General features: G+C 50.1%; 1 protein-coding gene across 3 annotated transcripts in view; it reads left to right on the plus strand.

Annotated features, from left to right (window-relative positions):
• LOC119433870 (protein O-linked-mannose beta-1,2-N-acetylglucosaminyltransferase 1) overlaps positions 1-18,950 on the plus strand; it is a 282,201-nt gene that overhangs the window by 236,719 nt on the left and 26,532 nt on the right. Inside the window, exon 6 of one of the 3 annotated variants that reach the window (XM_037701151.2) lies at positions 6,004-6,310. The exons of the other annotated variants lie outside the window; for them this stretch is intronic. Coding sequence (XP_037557079.1) covers positions 6,179-6,310 — 132 coding nt within the window. The 5' untranslated portion in view covers positions 6,004-6,178. The remainder of the gene's footprint in view (positions 1-6,003; positions 6,311-18,950) is intronic. 3 annotated transcript variants of the gene reach the window in all.

Below are 18,950 nucleotides of genomic sequence, written 5' to 3' on the forward strand. Positions count from 1 at the left end.
AGCTTGTAGTCGGACGTTCTATTGAATGTCGCTGGCGAGATTGCGAAGACGGGGCGCAGCTTAGTCGGTCACCGCCCTTCTCCGCACTTTCTCATTGAATTCCTCTGGTTAATACGACAGAGACAGACAGACAAAAAAAGGGGGAAGGTCAGTCAAACGCGGCTTTAGTTCACTTAAACGCGAAACATATGAACTCGTGCCTGTTGTTAGAATTTGTTCCCGTGTGTTTCTTTAAAGCGGTATAAGTTTTCATGGGAAGACACGCTGTATCTCGACGTTGTATTTGTTTTCTCCGTTATGAATAACTTGTGTGCATATTTGATAGTGGACCGTGGCTGCAAGCTTTTAAGCTGTTGGTCCAAGCTGCGTTTTTTGTACATTTACCTTGTGTCGTTTGTGTTTGTTGTCTCCCGGATATACGGATGCGTCTACTGCCTGGGTTACCACGACGTGAACAGACCATGCTGTACCGTTTGTGGCTAGGCGTTCCATTTGCGAACTCGTATGCCTTCCTTATTGCCATGCATGGAATGCCCATCAGATCCACGTGCGACATGTGCAGCAGCGATGAGACGCTTGCACACATTATCTGCGTCTGTGCAGAGTGACAAGTGATGTGCAGGGTGCTGGAACAATTGGACAATCGTCCACTATCAGAACTAAAAGCTTTAGGTCAGTGCTCCCAAAGTACATCCGCGCTGAAGGCCTTACTCGCGTTACTAAGGTTCCTGCGGTCTACGAACCTTTACGATAGACTTTAAGAACTCCGCCCCCTACCGCTCTGTAGCGTACGCGGTTTATTTTTCTCCCCCCTTCAACTCTCTCTTTTTATCCTTCTACTCCTTCCCCCCTGTGCAGGGTAGCCAACCGGAACTACCTCTGGTTGACTTCTCTGCCTTTCTATGCATCCTTTCTCTCTCTATTCATGGTTTCCTAAATTAAGTTACAAGAGAGAGCGGCCAGCACACGTCCCCGAACCAAGAAAACAAATGGCTGTAAGCAGAGAGCTTTGTTTCGATTTCCACCTCGCCTAAGCCTCCCCTCCGACCGCGCGCCCCCACCTTCGCTCCTGCATTTCGAATTAACGGCGTGTTAATTCCTCCGCACGCCCGAAATCCCTCTCTCTCTCTTTTTCTTTTTCTCCTGCTGATTCCAGGCGGCTTTCCGAGCCTCCGTATCCGGCTTTCTAATGTTATTCCTGCTTGCTCTAACAGCGTTCTTCGTACACATCGGGGAACGGCGTGTTGCTCGTCTCTCGACCTACACGCAACCTCGCAACGTGCGCCGCTATAGCGGCCGAGGAAGCTTTAAATGGGCGTGAGCGGCACACAGTGAAGCGTAGGCAAGAAGACGGCAGTGCGAGTGTGCTGTCCTGACTTCACCTCTCAGCGTTTCTTGTATTTTTTCGTTAATCCTTCTTTCTTTTCTTTCGTGCTTGTGCTGCCGCGTGCCTCCATGCCCATCCTGCCCACGCATAGAGACACATCTCCCTGGTTCGAAGGCGGGCGGCGAAAAAATTTCGCAACCACGCTGGCCAGCGTCCGGTGCGCGCAGGTCGGCCGCTGATGAAAGCGCAAGCGCGTGCAGGAGTGAGGGGAAGAACTGTTGCGAACCGCGCCCCTTTCTTTAGAGACTAGAGCGGCGAGAAGTAAGAAAGAAAAAAAGATATGTGGCATATATGCGTTGATGTTTTTAGTTAAACACTGTATAAACCTTAAACGGAGTTCCACGTCGAGGGAAAAAAATGGAACCAATGTTCGCCTTTATGCCTGGCCATGGACAGAGTACATTTGTACAAGAAGAAACACTGAAGTGTCGTTTGAGTAAAATAGCTTCATTGGTATAAGACGTCAAGTCCACCTGCAGCCTTCATGGCGCAGAAAGGTTGTCACGTGGGAGCAGTACATCGCGATCGACGTTCCGACACAAGCTCCGGCTTGCTCGTCCGTCTACTATATGCCAGCGGACCGTGCGCGATTATAATATAATTATGGGGTTTTACGTGTCAAAACCACGATCTGATTGCGAGGCTCGCCGTAGTGGGGGGGACTCAGGATTAATTTCTACTGCCTGGTGTTCTTTAGCGTGCACCTAAATCTAAGTACACGGGTGTTGTTCGCATTTCGCCCCCATCGAAATGCGGCCGCCGTGGCCGGGATTCGATCCCGCGACCTCGTGCTTAGCAGCCCACCACCACAGCCGCTAAAGGCTGATTGACACTACACCGACACGAGAACGATTTCGGTCTGCCGACTGATGACGCGCGAGCAGTTTACAGGACGGAAAATGCTGTGGCCAATGGTTTAAAGAAAGGAAAACGCTGTCGGCAACAGTCGGCAGACCAAAATCGCTGCCGCGTCGGCCTATGGTGTGAATCAACCTTAAGGCAACTACGGCGGGTCGTGCGCATATTCACCGGCCAGCGTATAATGTAAACCAACCAGACGCTTTTCTGGTTAACATACCTGCCTATCACCTTTTCTCTTCCTGCTTCTGATAAGCCTCGCTCCCAAGATAAGCGAGCTAGGCGCGGCTGCACCTTCGCTGCAAGAGGACGTGGAAGCCAAAAGTGGACGCACACAGTGCGCGCTCCGCTTAATCCAATCGGCTCTGTATAGCGGTAGCCAGGGTATCTATAAACGGTTGCACCTTTTGGGCTGTATTTCTGCCACACAACCGTAATCGTCATCTGTCTTGCTTGCGTTTCCTATCTTGAAAACTCTGCACTTGCTACTTTCCTGTCGAGAACGCTGTGTCACGCTGATAACGCTCTTGTCGTTCGTGACCGAGAAGTGCCGGGCGCACAGCGTTAAAGAGAGGAAAGCCACGCAAGACAGATGATGAGTGTTCTGAGGCAAAAATACGCCCTAAAGGGTGAAACTGTTTTTACAGTGCACGAGCGTTCTCACCTTTCGCTGTTGGCATGAGCGTTCTGCGCGCGCCCACTGGTGTTCCCGCTGAGCCACTCAATGCAAATTGTTAGGATAGACCGGTCTGTGCGAAGCGGACTGTAACGGCTCAGCTAAAACTCTCTAGTGGCAGCTATATTCGGTGAGTTGCCCTTCATTGCCGCGAGTGTGTACTTGTTCACAATAGTGTTTTGAACAGGAGCGAACGAACGTGACTCGCGCATTGGCGCAGGCGCGCTACCGACGTGTTTCGGGTCTTCGGTGCCTTCCACCTTATTATTTTTTTTTAGAAATATTCTGCTTTCGTATAAGGAGAGATATATTTTTTGCCCATTTCGCTTCCATCGAAATGCGGCCGCCGCGGGCCGGGATTCGATCCCGCGACCTCGCGCTTAGCAGCCCAACACCGTAACCACTAAGCCACCGCGGCGGGTTGAACTGCGACCTTTAGTTTCAGGTTAAATACCAAAATGCGTCGAAGAAGTTCGTCTTCATTTTTCTCAGAGCCCCCCGGTCCGCATACTTTTGATCACGGGTGCGCGTACAACCGGCGCCCGGGTTTGCTCGTTCAACTTTCAAAAAGCGCCCCGAACACTTTCTCCTCTCCTTTCTGCATTCGGATGCTGCGGCCGTTGAGGAGAGGAGGATGCCGTGAATAGCCAGCGGTGTTTTACTCCGCACTGCGGGGGCGCCCGGCGTCCGGTCCGAAAAGAAAGAAGACGGGGAAGCCCGCCTGCAAGGATCGCGCGCCTTGCGGGCATGCCGACCGTCCGGCTTCTGAGAGCGGGTCCGTGTGCCGAGGTGGGGCACGCTTTTTTACCTGCCCGGTGGCACGTTCTGTTTGGACGCTGGCGGTCGTGGGGCGCCGGTAGACCACCGAACTGCCCCTCTCCTTCTACCGCCCACCCCCCCGCTATGCCATTCTCACCTATATTTTTCTTTCTTTGTTGCCTCCTCTCCCTCTGCCCGCGGCAGTTTGCGTCCCGGCCGACGAAGGCCGTTCAAGGGTAGCCGAGCTCTTCTATGCTGTTCGGCCGGTGTCATCCGCGGGCAGCAGTCGTGCCCTTTCTAGTAGCAGTATAGTAGTACGTCGCGCGCACGCGCGCGAATCCGTTGTTCCGTAGGTTGCGCTGTTCGTGAACGGACGATGCGTCGACACTTGGGATAATTACGGGATCCGTTCGAAGTGGATCGGCGCGCGAGAGAGATCCCTTTGGAGTATGCTCTGCTGTGAAGCCCCCGCGTGTGAGTTTGGCTCCACTTGGTCCTGTGTTCATTCCTGAATTCTCTCAACTGTGAGAGCGGCGCCCGAGCGAAGATTTGCGGTAAGGGATTCGAGGCATCCTTAAGGAAGTGGTTGCAGTGAAAGTTTTCATTGGTTGGAGTGAAAGTTTTCATTGGTTGGAGTGAAAGTTTTGACACGTTTCGATTGCGTGACATATCCGGGGGAAAAAATCAGCAGTTGTCGAGCAGGAAATGTCTGAGGCTGGAGCTGACGTTTCGTCGAGAGGACTTGTACATATGTGCCCAGGCGAAGACGTGTCCCTTTCTTGTTCGCTTGTCAGAACGCTGACAACCGAACACCGTAGGTCTTAGAATTATACGTTGGACCGGTGTTTTTTTTTTTTTTTAATCCTTCTTTCGTTGAACAGCTTGGCTAACGTTAGCTGGGACACATGGTACATGTCCCGTCATTCGTCATTGATCTGTTTGTCCGCTTTGGTCACTTCAATTTATAGATTAGGAGACGCGAACGGCACATTCCGCTCGCGTATACGAGCAAGCCGCTTGAACCCCGGTGAGACCCAAGCATGCAGAGCTTGAGCGCTTGCGTATACGCAGTCTGAATACGACCTCTATAATCTTCCCGCAACTCGAGCAACCGACTTTATTCTATGCTAAAACCTTGCCTATACGGCCTCAGGTGCTGTGTTCAAGTAAGCGAAACGAAACGCATATACGCAACAGGCAAGCAGGTACAATGGACGATTTCTGGAGCAACAGCTGAACCTTTTTCAGTTCAGGACAAAGTTCATTTGTCTGTCCAGCGACCGTCGTGTGTACTTGTCTGTAATGAGCTTTGTCTTGCTAATTTTCGTTCTAATTGTTATTTTATTGCTTGTTATTGTGTAGTTTATATTGCGCAAGCATTTCTTTAGCACTTGGTAATTCTGTATGGTTATTGTTGGCATTTATTACTCAGTTTGGACACTATATTTCTAGTGATTGACCGCGCTGATTAGTTATTTACGGTATCCATCCGAATATGCATGTATGAATTTTTTTCCAGTGATGTTTGTTCAATGATTCATTGCTTGACCCGCCGCGGTGACTCAAAGGCTGTGGCGTTCTGCCGCCGAGTATCTGAACCAACAATTGTTTTTACAAGAGCTGCCATTCTCCATCGAAAGGCTCCGGTGTAGACTGATTGATCGGCCATGTAGCAACTCCCCCAGCACTTGCGCCTGAATTTGTTGCAAGTGCTCCGTCATTTTCTCTAGCAGGACTCTGGTGTATTGATTGATTGATTGATTGATTGATTGATTGATTGATTGATTGATTGATCATGTATACCATTTAGACTTCATCCATTGCCAGTGCCCCGTCATTCTCTCAAGCAAGGGAGGTATTCGGTAAGAGTCCACCTAGTGGACGCGTCCATTTCGTCTGCTGCTGAAGTGCTCATTGGCTGTGGCGCGTGCTAATGTGCACCCCAGCCCAGCCAATCAGAACTTCAACAGCAGACGAAATGGACATGTCCACTAGGTGGACTCTTACAGAATACCTCCCCTTCTTGAGAAAATGACGGGGCACTGGAAATGGATGAACTCTAAATGGTATACATGATCAATCAATCAATACACTGGAGTCCACCTAGCGGACACGTCCATTTCGTCTGCTGCTGAAGTGCTCATCGGCTGTGGCGCGTGCTAGTGTGCACCCCAGCCCAGCCAACCAGAACTTCAACAGCAGACGAAAAGGACGTGTCCACTAGGTGGACTCTTGCCGAATACCTCCACAGGTGTCCGGTTAGTCGAAATTGATTAACTGATCACGTGTACCAACAAGTGCCGTGTCTCTCTCTGTCCCGCAGGGTGACGACGGCGGCGCCTCGAGATTCGCCCCTCGGATGGCGCGCGTGGACCCGAGGGTAGCAGCACGGCCGCCGAGCGGAGGGTGCCGGCGCCGCCCGCCGGGCCGCGGGTCGCCGCCGCCGCGACTGCTGCGGCCTGAGCGGCGGCCGAGCGTCGTCCGCCAGCCGCACCACCATGGCCGCGGCCCAGTCCTCGTCGGCCGGCCCGGGCCCCGGCGGCACGGGACTCGCCGGGGCCACGCTGCTGCGAGCCGGCATCTACGTGAGACACGTGCGACACAGGCGGTTCCTCGCCAGGACCTGCCAGGTGAGCGCGCCGTCTATATAGTATAGCTGTCTCGTATACGCATGTAGTATGGCGCGCAATAACGCTGTGGAAGCTATACGCAACAAGTTATTATCGAGATTTATCGCTCCGCGCACTTCGTGGTCAGTCAAGTTTTGATCCCTGGAGGAGCGATCATTGGACGGACGCGCTAAAGTGCATCTAGGTAATAACGTCAAAACGTTTTAAGGCGAAATCCTTAGGTGTGTATGTTGGCGGTGGCCTTGGCGGCGACCTTGCCGTGACCTTGCAGTGACCTTGGCGAAACTGTGCCGTGACGATATATGGCCGACGCTGCAAAGAGTAAAAACACGTCTAAAAATGCTCGGATTGATCGACGTCACATTTCTCAGTGAGGTTCCTGTAAACAAAGTAAATGAGTGGCTTTGAAAAGAAAATTTGGTAAATTTTGGTCTGGGTGGGAATGGAACCCGGGCCTCCGCGGTGCCAGACGATGTACGCTTCCCTGGAGCCACGGCTGCTCCACGGTTGTGGCTTACGAAAGGTGTGCCTAGTGCTTGCCTGATCGCACACGTCACGTGGTCACAGAGACGCGCTCGTGCCACTGCTTGCGCGTTCATCGTCGTCTTCCAGCTGGCTCCGATGCCGCTCATCATGCCAGTGTTCCCACACTGCCCCTCGCGCTTGTGCCACTGCCAGTGCCTCCTCTAGGGCACTGCCACTGCTCACGCGTTCGTCGTCGTCTTCTTCCACAGGCTCTCGCCTTCACGTTTTACAAACGTGCGACACTTGCTTACATTTACAGCGAAACTATATATGGCTAGGCGAAACAAAAATCCGTCCGTCCGATGTGCGCAGAAACTATCATCATCAGCAAGCTCGAGCGTCGTCGTCGTCTTCCACAGCTGGCTCGTTGGCGCTCCTCGCCGCAACCGCGCGAGCACACTTCATGCCACTGCTCCGGGCCAGTGTTGCCAACCGTAGGGTAATTACCCTACTTGTAGGGTATTTTCGAAATTTTTCGGGCACCGTAGGGTAGTAGGGCGGTAATGCGATTTTCTTACCAGGCGTAGGGTAATTTCCACTTTTTGCTCGTCATCGATCAGCGAAAAGTTAACACTGATATACTGATATAGTGATAATATAAACTAGCCGATCGACTCGATTTCTCCTTAAGGATGCTATTTAAACACTCCGAAAGTTTACGAAAGAGATGCGAAAATGAAATCTTTCGTTGGATAAAATTCGAACTACTTTAATTCACATCTCACCAGCATAGTGAAGAGCATATTTCTTTGCTAAAATTATTTTTTCGCTCCGCTGTCTCCTATTGTATCTTTACCTGAGGAGGGGCTTTTGAATTTTGCGACGGCCCGCGGTTCCAGCGTTTTAATTGATGCTCGCGTTACCGGTTCATCATGTTAAGCATTGAGCATAGGACCGGCGGCATTCGCCACTGTAATCGTCGGTGCCCACTAGCAGCGTAACAGTTTCCGCCTATCCAAAAAAATGTCGCAGTTTCGCCCGAAAGGCGAAGCATCAATTGCGATAGCAAATTAGTAGAAAGCTATTCGGAAGGGATAGCAGTTTTATCGGCTGCATAAACTTGGACACATTCGCTTACTAACTGAAATAACAAGCGTGGTGTCAGCGCGCACAAGCAAACATGGATAGATCACACTGAATGACCGCAGACAACGACTGTCAAAACGCTGGCAGCAAGCGCAGCCGCCGCAGCGGGCGAAGGTTCGTGCGGTCTATCGCTTCAACGAAAACTGAGCGGCGAATCAGTGCTCCCGCGTTCATCGTCTTCCACAGCTGGCTCCGTTGTCGCTCATCATTCCAGCGTAGAATTTCACTTCTCTTCTGTCGTCGTAATCGGGAGGCTGCGTTTACGAGGCTATGAGCCATTGCTTAAGGGGATATGAACCATTCATTGTCTTACGTGACGGACATATTTAAGTTTGAAGCAATTTAATTTTGAAGAATCGCAAGCGGCAATGCGACAACGTCGGACTGCGCGCATACAGTCAGTGACGTCGTTCTCTCCGTCCAAGAAGAACATATGTGTAACCTCATTAAGAAACACAAAGATGTAGCCAATAATTGAGAAAGACTTTAATGAACTGTCTGGATTAACCCAGTGATAAACACCGGTGCCGCACGTTACAGCTTCGCTGGTGAACCATCTGTACGCGGAGTGCTTGGGCGGTGCTTTTTTTTTTTTTTTTTTTTAAGTTACATTCGGTAGCCCTTCCTGTCAAAACGTATAGTTGAAAAAAAAGGGGCTGTTTCGTGCCGGTGGTCGACAAACTGCAGTTTGTCCACATGCTGAAACGATTTATCACCGTTTTGTAGACTGTAGGAAAGAAATATTTTATAAAAAAAATTGCCCCCACCTCCCAGAAGGGAATCGTGAGGAAATGCGAATGCATTTCTTGCGCCGAGAGTACACGGCGTAGTAATTTTAATGGCGTAAATTAAAGACGAGATGAGGATTTGTACCGTAACCATTTATTTACACATTCATCAGCACCTGTTTGTGTTGTCATTGTACCTGACGGCCATAATCACAGCCTTGTGGTCGCTAAAGTGTACAGTAAAAGGGTCTTTGAGAAGCATGCGCACGTCACAGTTTCGGGTAAAGGCGAGATCAATGCAACTTCCGTGAATGGTAGTCGGACACTTGTCGGACTCGGCGGAGGCACACTGCATAGAGTACTTTGTCCGCATGTACTCCACCAACCACTCGCCGCTCTTCTTTCTCACGTCCACGTTAAAGTCACCAACCAAGACGACGGGTTCAGATACTTTGGAGCGCGCACACACACTTTCCATAGCCGCGTCCAGTTGCGCGGCAACGGCGTCACGAGCGAGGTTGGGCGCGAGGTACACGGTCCAGGCTCGCAACGGCGGGAGCTCCGCCGAGCGCCCGCGATGCGAGCTCCCTCACACGCCAGAGCGCGCTCCTCCTCTCCACTCACTCTCCGCTACTCCGCCCGCAGCACCTGCTCCAGTTGCTAGGGGCGAGGATAAGCGCGCGCGCGCGCAGCTGTTGCTATGGGAGAGGGAGTGAGAGCGGAGCGATAACACCTGCCGGCGCGCGGACACCGACAGACGCCTGACATGCCCCGACTAAGAAATGCATTCGCATTTAAAAGCAGGAAGCTTTGCCTTAATAGACAGTTTTAGTTTAGCGTGGTTACCGGAATAGCGGGCGTACCGGAATAGCGGGATCGAAGTGCGCATGCGCAGAACGTTAACCGACCCCTACCGTTTACCGTGCGCACGCTATTTCTCAGAGTTAACGTTACCGTGTTAGCGTGGTGTACGTAGTGTACGTAAAACATGGCGGCGGTCCCGGTCGCCCGCTTCGAACTGAATTTGGCGTTGTTTTTGTAGAATTCACTTCGTTCGTAGCAAATGACTGCGTAAACGGCTTTTGCTTAGTCTCATGCCGCTTCGCCGAGAGAGTGTTATGGCTAATCTTGAGGAATTTTCGAGATCGCTTCTCGTTTCGAACGCGCCTAAGCCTAACTAGAGAAATTTTTTCTTAAAGCCCCTATATAAAAAAGTAGCGACACTCTCCTCCTCCACCTTCCCTCCTCCTCGATTCTCCTCTCTTGCGCGCTCGCTCCTCGACCGTGGCGCCGCCTACACCGCTCGAGCGTAGCAGACGACCTTTCGCAGAGTGAATGCGCGCTTAGCAAGGCGGTGCGTTTGAGCGTTTGCGTTTGCTTTCTAGCTTCGAGTAACTTCGTGTACAGCATAGAATTTCTGTAAGGAGGGTTATATAAATTCAGTGACGGCAGGTTTTCGTTTATTCCTGTTTTGAAAACTTCTTTTAAGTACCTAAACGAGCGCCAACGCCGTACCATGACGACCCCGAATGTATCGCGTGCGCTACAATTAGGTACGTTAACATTTGTCAAGCGCGTGTCGCAAGATATTGTTGCGAATTGGTGTAAATAATAAGTTTGTGATCGAATGTCAACATCTTGGCCTCCAGCAAGCCCTCGGTAACCTAAATAATCCGCACCGTCCATACCATGTCAATTCGCGACGCGTATCAGATGACGTAAAAAGGCTGATAGAGGACACAAACAATCGCTGCTCTGAAGGTTCGATGGGGCATTACAAGCTACAAAGCTGCCTACATGCGTGCTTGCCAATCTTATAAGCACGCGCCAAGGCTCGGGGTGGGCGCTGGTCCTATTATGTTTCTAGTGCCTCATACTCGACAGAATTTTGCGCGGTCGGTCATCCAGTCGGGACTCTGCGTACATAGAAAATGAAATCACTTTTTTAGCATTCGCTCGCGAAGCGGGAAGGCGGTAACAGCGCTTCACTCAGTCTCAAACTAGAGCATAGTGAGCTTACGTTCAGTAAATTATTTTTTTAGGTTTGTGACTTGTCACGTTAGCTCGTCCGTTCACGAAGTGACGTACTTGTCGCGAACAGAGTTGCATTAAGGTGCATGCTTTGGGAACGGTTGCGAGCGGGTGACCGCACGTTTTCTTTGCGAGTGCTCCACCGCCGCTTCTTAAAATTCACACACTTTAAAGCTCACGCGAATTAGCATGTATGTACGTCTCAAAGACCTTTGATGCTGTCATTTGGCGACGAACGCACCCTGTAACTCGATTTTGGTAGAGTACGCACGTTTTTCATCGGTGCCTTTGTATCGCTTATCAACCGCGCTACCGCCAATGACAAACACCAACGAAAGAGGCAAACAAAGCTGTTCGCTGTAAAGAGGGCTATTAAGTAACCACAATTACGATGAAGAGTTGCTTTCCTAAGATGACTTTTTACACTCGACCCTTTAATTTTATCAAAAGGACTGCGCAGAATCTTAAAAAAAGTTCCGGAATCAAGTTTCGGAATGACGTTCTCGCACGCAGCCTCGCGTGCCCGCGAATGCAAGCCTGTAGGCGTACAAAACGATTAAGCGCGCCGACTACACGTCCAAATACACCAAAGTACACGTACTCGCAAATTACCTCGCATAGTCGTGTGGAGAGTGTTGGTCTGAAGTTCTTCCTGCCAATTCGATGAATCCACGTCTTTCTTCTTAACCCGTCGCGCTTACCGGACGGTATCGAGAAGAGTCGCTTGCCTTTGCTAGAAGTATTTTGGCATCCAAAGGCGCAGCAAGCCATGGTTATGGAAAATGCCTTGAAGCGACGTCGCACTTGCCACAAAACTTAGTTTAACGCATTCTCAAACTTAAACAACAAGGAAGAGCAACGGTACCAACGTGCGCTCCTCGCCAGTCGGTAGACGTTTATCAAGCGAAAATGGCGACGGAGCGTGATCGTAAACAAACGCAGCCAGCGTCCGGCGGCTCGGCGGTCCACGTGATGTCATTAGGCCAATACCAACGCGGCGTCGGCCTCGGACAGGGTGTGCGAGGAGGCGGCGGCATTCTTCAAAGCGTGACGCTACTTTTTTATATAGGGGCTTTATTTTTTCTGAGATCCGAGCGCCATCTGTCGCTAAAGTCGAGAGATAGGCGCGACGACGGCATATGGCCTCTGAGATGGGAGGATTTCGGAGGCTATGGTAGACAGCTTGTACTGCTTGTCTGTTTCGTTGCAGATCGACGGACATGTGAAGTAAAAATACAACGCGCTCCTGGCTTCCATTGCGCTGCCTGTCGCACTTTCCGGACGCACACACACATAGAATTAGATGCCATGTGTATGCGAAATTCAAAGCGTGATGGAATAGCGTCCCGCACGTAAACTACGCTATCACGCTATACTAAAACTCTCTTTCTGCAAAGTTCGTTTGCGGAACGGTAACGCTATTTCCCGTAACCCCGCTATTACGCTAACGCTAAACTAAAACTGTCTAATATCCGTTCGGAAACTCGCTTATGCCTCGTGTTGGCACGTGCGTGGTCGGCCACGCATTCGACTAGAGGATCGCGTCGTCATTCGATGACAGCCGACAAGGTCACCTGCAGGCATGTCACACGAGCGTTTCAATTGGAGAGCCTCCAATTATTATTTTTTTCCTGTATTTGTATTTTTAATTATTTTTTTACCCGCGCGCCAGCACTCAGATCTTAGGGTTGTTCCTGGGCACGTTAAACAATTTATTTGCAATTATTATTCTTGTTGTTATTGTTGTTGTTGTTACTTTGGCAGCATAAGTCGCGTCGCGGAAAATCGCCCACGAACGGGCTGCCGCATTGCGATTTATATGACGCCCCGACTCCGTCTACGCCTCTGAGTCGCACTGTGCTGGCGCGCGCCACTATGCGCCTACACGGAGCTCTAGCTCAAGCCAAGCACGCACGCAATGTCTCGTCGGAATTTCAGCTAACCGGGGCTGGAATCCGCCATCGCGGCGCTCCATATATCACGGCCGCCGCTGCAACGAACTTAACGAAAAAATAAACCTCGGCGAAGAAATTAAAAGAGCTCAGCTGAAAGGTCACCTCCAGATTAAGAGAGAGAGAGAGAGAGACGACAAGAAATTGGGTGAAATGAAACAAGCGTTAGCTTGACAAACAAGCAAAAAAAAAAAAAAAGAAGGAAAAGGGGGGAGGGGGATATGCGATATGATCATCCTGCCTCCCTTCTATGCGTCCCGGCTCGTTTACCCTGCCTGATTGAATGCGGCGAGGCGCGTGTGTTGAGCGCGCAGGCATAGCTTGCAAAATGGCTAAATGTCAAAACGACAGCAGTGAACACGAGGAAGCACTAATTGCACGTACACCCGCTTCCTTAACCCGTTTCTTCTTTAATCCTGATCCCCGGCCGTGACCTTTCTCGAGGTTAATTTTCATCCGCGCTCGACTCGTTTTTCCCCTTAACATTTCTTTTTCTCCTCGCGGACTGCAGGTTTGGTTGCGCTGTTACTCGTATTCTTGCACACTGTGTTAAAGCTCAACAGTAGTTACGGCACTTGTGCTATCTTTATCGAAGAGTGGGGAGGCGCCGCCATCTTGAATCGGCCATTTTGCCACTCGGTCGATTGCGTACGCGCACGCGTGCGCACGGTTGTGCAGGTGCGCCCGGTGTTTCGTGACCGCCTTAATCTGACGCCACACGGTTTCCTCAAGTACGGCATCCCGATCGACGCTTCACCGCGGCGCCACGAACACCGGCGGGCAGCGAGGGGTTAATTTGTCAGCGTTTGGCACCCACCGGCGCGCCACCGGTGAGAATCTCGGAGGCTACGCGAAAGGATGGGGAACATCGCGCGCGCCCCGCTAGATGGTACCACGTGAACAAAAGAGTTACTGAATAGGCTCCCTGCAGGCAGCCTATACAGTAACTCTATGCAGTATAGACTACAGTATGTACAGTATTAGGGAGCCTATACAGTGACTCTATACAGTATAGGCTACAGTATATAGTCTCTACAGTATAGTATATGCAGTATTAGATAGCCTATACAGTAACTCTATACAGTATAGGCTACAGTATTTACAGTATTAGGGGGCCTATACAGTGACTATATACAGTATAGGCTACAGTATATAGTCTCTACAGTATAGTACATACAGTATAGTATATGCAGTATTAGGGAGCCTGTACAGCAACTCTAAAATGGTTGGGCGAGAGAGGAGCCCGGCTCTTATTACATGACGTGGCATGACGTGACGTGTTTCGGCAGTGACATTGGTCGCTCACCATTGCTTGAACGCTAATCGCATTGATGTCGACACGTCATCGTGAGATGAGTTCTGCCGTAATTTTTTTTTGTATCTAAGAGGGATAATTTAATAACATGGCGCAAATATATATTTTTCTCTATCGGCTCAATAAGTCCAATCACTCAATGTACACGAATTTGCATTGCGCCCTCGAAAGTGTTTAATGCATTATTCCGCTTGGACGAAAAACGGAAACGTACCGGAGTGGCCGGTCAGCAATGTCACTTTCTACTGGAATTAGTGGTACTCTAACTGGGTCACGTTCTCGCTTTGTTTGTCGCTTCGCATTTATTTGCCATATTCCAGCGAATTTCACGCTTGTACAGGAAGGGCCTTTAGAAATATATATAACTCCCACGCCGCAGGGAAATTGAAGCGCGGCGCCCGCGGACGAGTAATGAAATGCCCAATGAATTAGTTAGTTAATTAGGGCTTTGATGCTATGTTCTAAAGAAACCGTCACGATAGGCTATATGGCAGAGGTGTAACCAATACTAGGGCGACGCGTCATCCCCAGGAGTTCTTTCTTTCTTCCATTATTTCTTTCTTTTGGTCTAAGAGAAAAGAAAAAAAAAAAGAAAGCATGCTCAAAGGTTGTGCCCACATGCGATCTCTCTGCGAGCTGGGAAGACGAGGAAGCAGGGCGAAAACGGGAGTAACGCGACACCTTGTTTTCCAGCCGGGCGAGCTTCTTCTTCTTCTTCTTCAGTCGTGGGAAGGCTCTTGCACGAGGAGGTTGTGGGGGAAAGAACGCGAGCGAAAGTGCGCGGTTATCGCAACAAATAAAAAAAAAAAGGGGGGGGGGGGGGGGGTTGAGGACGCTGAGGGAGAGACCGCGAGAGTTGAGGCCTCCCTGGCCCACGAAACCCGAGTCGGGCGTGTGCGGTTACGTCGCCCGCTAGCTCTAGCTTCTCTTCCACCTCCAAGTGCAGCTTGTGTCGTGAGCGCTACGCGGGGTGGTCGGCGGCGCGGCGCGAAGGGCTGTTTCGTTCCAGTATAGTCGCCGTGTTGGGGAACAGACCCTCAATTCCTCCCTCCCCTACCTTTCTCGTTTCGTCTCGCGTTTCGCTTGCTGCTTGCCCTTATTTACCTACGATCGTCCCCCTCCTCCTTTGCCGAACCTCCCGAGTTGCGCCGATTGTTTTGCACGGTGGGTTTTTTTTTTTTTTTTTTTTCCTTCAAAGCGAAGCTTCGTTTTACGAACCCTCGTTGCCTTTGGCTGGCCGTGGCTGCTTGTCTTGCTGAGGGCGTCACGTCGGGAGAACACGCGTGCGTCAGTTTCCGTTACGGTGCACATATACGCAGGAATGAAACGGGCCAATAATGGCCAACCTTGTCACTGTCTGTTGCGCTTCGCGCCTCTTTCTGCGTGTACGCATCTCCTCGCCATTCTATATTTCATTCTAAATTCCCTCGACCTTCGGTTTGGTGATACCGATACTGTTTGCATTTCCGCATATCGCTCGTGAACGGTGCATAGTGAATGAACATGAACACATATCAAACAGATAAACAAATGAATGAATGAATGAATGAATGAATGAATGAATGAATGAATGAATGAATGAATGAATGAATGAATGAATGAATGAAGCCTTTATTTTAAGGAAGGGGGCGGCTCTAGGCCGCTGTTGGGGATTCGGTGGGAAAGGAATGTAGGTTCCCGTATTGTTGGCTGAGGCACATCTTCATCTCCGTCTTTGATCTCCCGCTTTATGCGGACTCACGTGCACGTTCAGTTCCGCCGCTCTCGCATGGGCTTGTCGACCCCTTCTACACTACTCGAAACAAGTCACTTTGTCTGCCATATGTCGCAATAGCTTTCTGTGTTTCAGGGTTATTTTGTATTCCAATTCCTAGTGTTCTAATGTCTCCGTGCAGTAAATGTTGGATGTTGGATCTGCCTTGTGAAAAAGTTGCACAGCTCCAAATGAGGTGTTCCAAGTCTGCTCTGCATGACTCCTGACAATTAATGTGTGCGTCGGGTATAAGTGTTCGCAATCGTAGCTTGTCTGGTTTGGTGTCATTTCTCAAGTATGTGTGTTGTGTATGCAGCGTTGGACATAACTTTGTTCAAAAAAAAAAAAAAAAACCTTTTCCGTGCGAGTGAGCCCACCCTTGTCGTCACACACGTGTAATGGTGAAGCTTCTAATAGTCTCCGTTTACTGTCTGCTTTTATTTTAGTGCGAATGTAATGCATCATGCTTTTTTCTGGTGTCCTTGGCCACAGCATCATCTGTCGTAGGCACCGTTAATTCGGTCACCGCTTCGTACGAGTCAGTAAGGATCGGATAATTATTTCGCACACTCTGCTCTACAATGTCTCCCGTGTCAATGGGAATGGTGTTGACCACTCCCCATATAGCTAAGAGTTCTGCGTGCAAGGTTGCGCCCCCTGGAAGCTGACATGTATGATAGTCATTGTGTTGGGGTGCAGATATGTGCTAACCCAGGCCATGCTTGCTATGTCGTTGGTGATTGCAGCGTCCGTGTAGATGTCAATGGTGTGCTACGGCGTTCTTAGTTCCAATCTCTTTTCAAATATTGTTCTAGCTTCCGCGTTTCGTCTGGCGATAGGGTGTTGTTGTCTCCGTATGCCCAGTGGTGCTTGTCATGGTGGCGTTATGGTCGCTTCCGCGGGCTCTGGCTTCGCATGGACTTGCTTATCCCATGCCATGATCTGTTTTCCTTGAGTCGTGTTTTCCAACAGGGATCGCATTCGAATTCGTGCTTCATTGATTATGTCCCGCATGGGTACAAACAAATAAAAATAAAAATGCGGAGAACGCTTAAGCTTCGCTTTCAAGAGTGGAACGCGATAGCATTCAAAGATCCCTGACTGCTTCCTACACTTCCCGACAAGTGCAGCTTATGCAACCTTAGTGGTTACCGGGAAACGCTGGCGTCGAACGCTATGCGCGAAGGCGAGCTTTCTGGTAGAAACGCGGCCTCTTGCGTGGGGCGATCCCGGAGATAGTGCATAACCGCGCCAAATAAATTGAATCATTTTCAGGTTTCCGTCATTGTTTCGCACTTTTAACATTTCAGTCCGAGAATTTTTAACATAAAAGGCATGCGCTGTGGGTGTTTTGTTTCATGCATCATTTGTTTGTGGGTTGTCATTCTCAAAACTCCGAGGAATAGCTTTGACAAGAATGTAAGACAAGGTATGAGCAACATTAGTGATAGAATGGTGTGGCAATATAACCCGCATATGCCGCACGTCATGTAGCAAGGCGTGGCATATCATCATCAGCAGCAGCAGCCTATATTTATGTCCACTGCAGGACGAAGCCTCTCCTTGTGATCTCCAGTTACCCCTGTCTTGCGCTAGCTGATTCCAGCTTGCGCAAGACATATACATATGCCTACATATATTCTGAGGGCCTGCGTGGTTGGGGATGATTTTCTCGGCCGCGGACGTTTCTCTTTTCACAGAAAACCAGATTCTCTCCTTGCTTTCTTGCTCTCCTCAACATTGGATATGGGGCATATGTTTTTATTAAAGTCGTGACGTGTGCGGTATGTGCATAAACATAAAAAATAGATTACGCGTTCTATAGGATGCCAGTGGGTATCGCATTTATAGTTTCAGAGCATTTAATTACACGCTTCACGAAAGCTAGAATCAAATGGGCGCGCTGGATCTGCATTTCTACTTCTTTTCTTTTTTTGTTCTTTCTTTCTCTCTCTCTCTCTCTCTCTCTCTCTCTCTATCTCTCTCTCTCTCTTTTTTTTTTTCGGATTCGAGTGGTGCTGCAGCTCGCCACGACGGAGGCCCGAGCGTGGGCGGCTCGTATACTGCGTGGCGTGAAGTAGGCGGAGATCACGCAGACATTCAATTAATCAGCCGCCGCTGAGCGGGCGCATCGAGTTGGAAGTTGTTCCGCGATCTCGCGTGTACTATATCCTGTTTCGGATATTCAAGACGAGGGGCGGGCGGGCTTTCGTGCGGATTCAAAACGTCGACGCATGTGGAAGCGTGTTTGTTCCTCCGCGCGCGGTGAGCAGCTGTCTCTTTTCGACACGACGTCCGCTTGGAGAAACGTCCGCTCTGCAAATTGTGAAGCGGTGTTGTGGGTTGTGGAGAGCGGAAGGAAATAAAGCTTACGGTACAGAGAGCTGGCGAAGGGAAAAAAGGAGGGGGAAGAAAAATACGTCGAAGACAGCGAAGTTGTATACGAGATGTGTTCAGAAAGAAACCGAACTTTCGAAATAGCGCGCCAACCGGCAGAGGGAGCGCGCTGCGGCTACTGAGCCTAGTCATGGCTAGGTGGCGTATGCCACCGCCCGATTTAAAGGGTTCAGCCTCATCCATCCATCCATCGAGCGCATGTAGCGGCAGGTCATTTGCCGCGTTTCGCTCTGACCGTTAGTTGGCGAGCTACAGCCGCTGAAGTGAGCACATGAACAAGCTGTTCTTCGGATTGGTGCCAAAGTGACAATGAAGGAATTGGAAGAACAGCGTGTGTGTGTGAAGTTGTGCTACAAACTTGGGAAAACTTTCACAGAGACATTTCAGTTGCTTAGCCAAGCATACGGGGAGGACTGTATGAGTCGCACGCAGTTAAGCGTTTGGTTCAAGCGTTTTGAAGACGGAAGAATGTCGGTCGGTGACGATCCCAAGCCCGGACGACCTTCCACATCCACAGGTGATGACCACGTCGAGAGAGTTCGAACTGTGATTCGTGGAAATCGTCGTGTGACTGTTCGAGAAGTCGCTGACGAAGTGGGTATGAGCATAGGATCATGTCATGAAATTTTGAGTGACAAACTTGGGATGCGTCGTGTCCGTGCAAAATTCGTGCCGCGTTTGCTGACTGACGAATAGAAGCAGACCCGTATTCAAATCCGCCAGGAACTGCTCGCCGCTGCCAATGACGATGAAAACTTTAAGAACATCATAACAGACGATGAGACATGGGTTTATGGCTGTGATGCTGAACGAAAGTGCAGTCATCGCAGTGGGTGGCCGAAGGTTCTCCTCG

The sequence above is a fragment of the Dermacentor silvarum genome, chromosome 11 (genome assembly GCF_013339745.2).
Source record: "Dermacentor silvarum isolate Dsil-2018 chromosome 11, BIME_Dsil_1.4, whole genome shotgun sequence".
NCBI lineage: Eukaryota > Metazoa > Arthropoda > Arachnida > Ixodida > Ixodidae > Dermacentor > Dermacentor silvarum.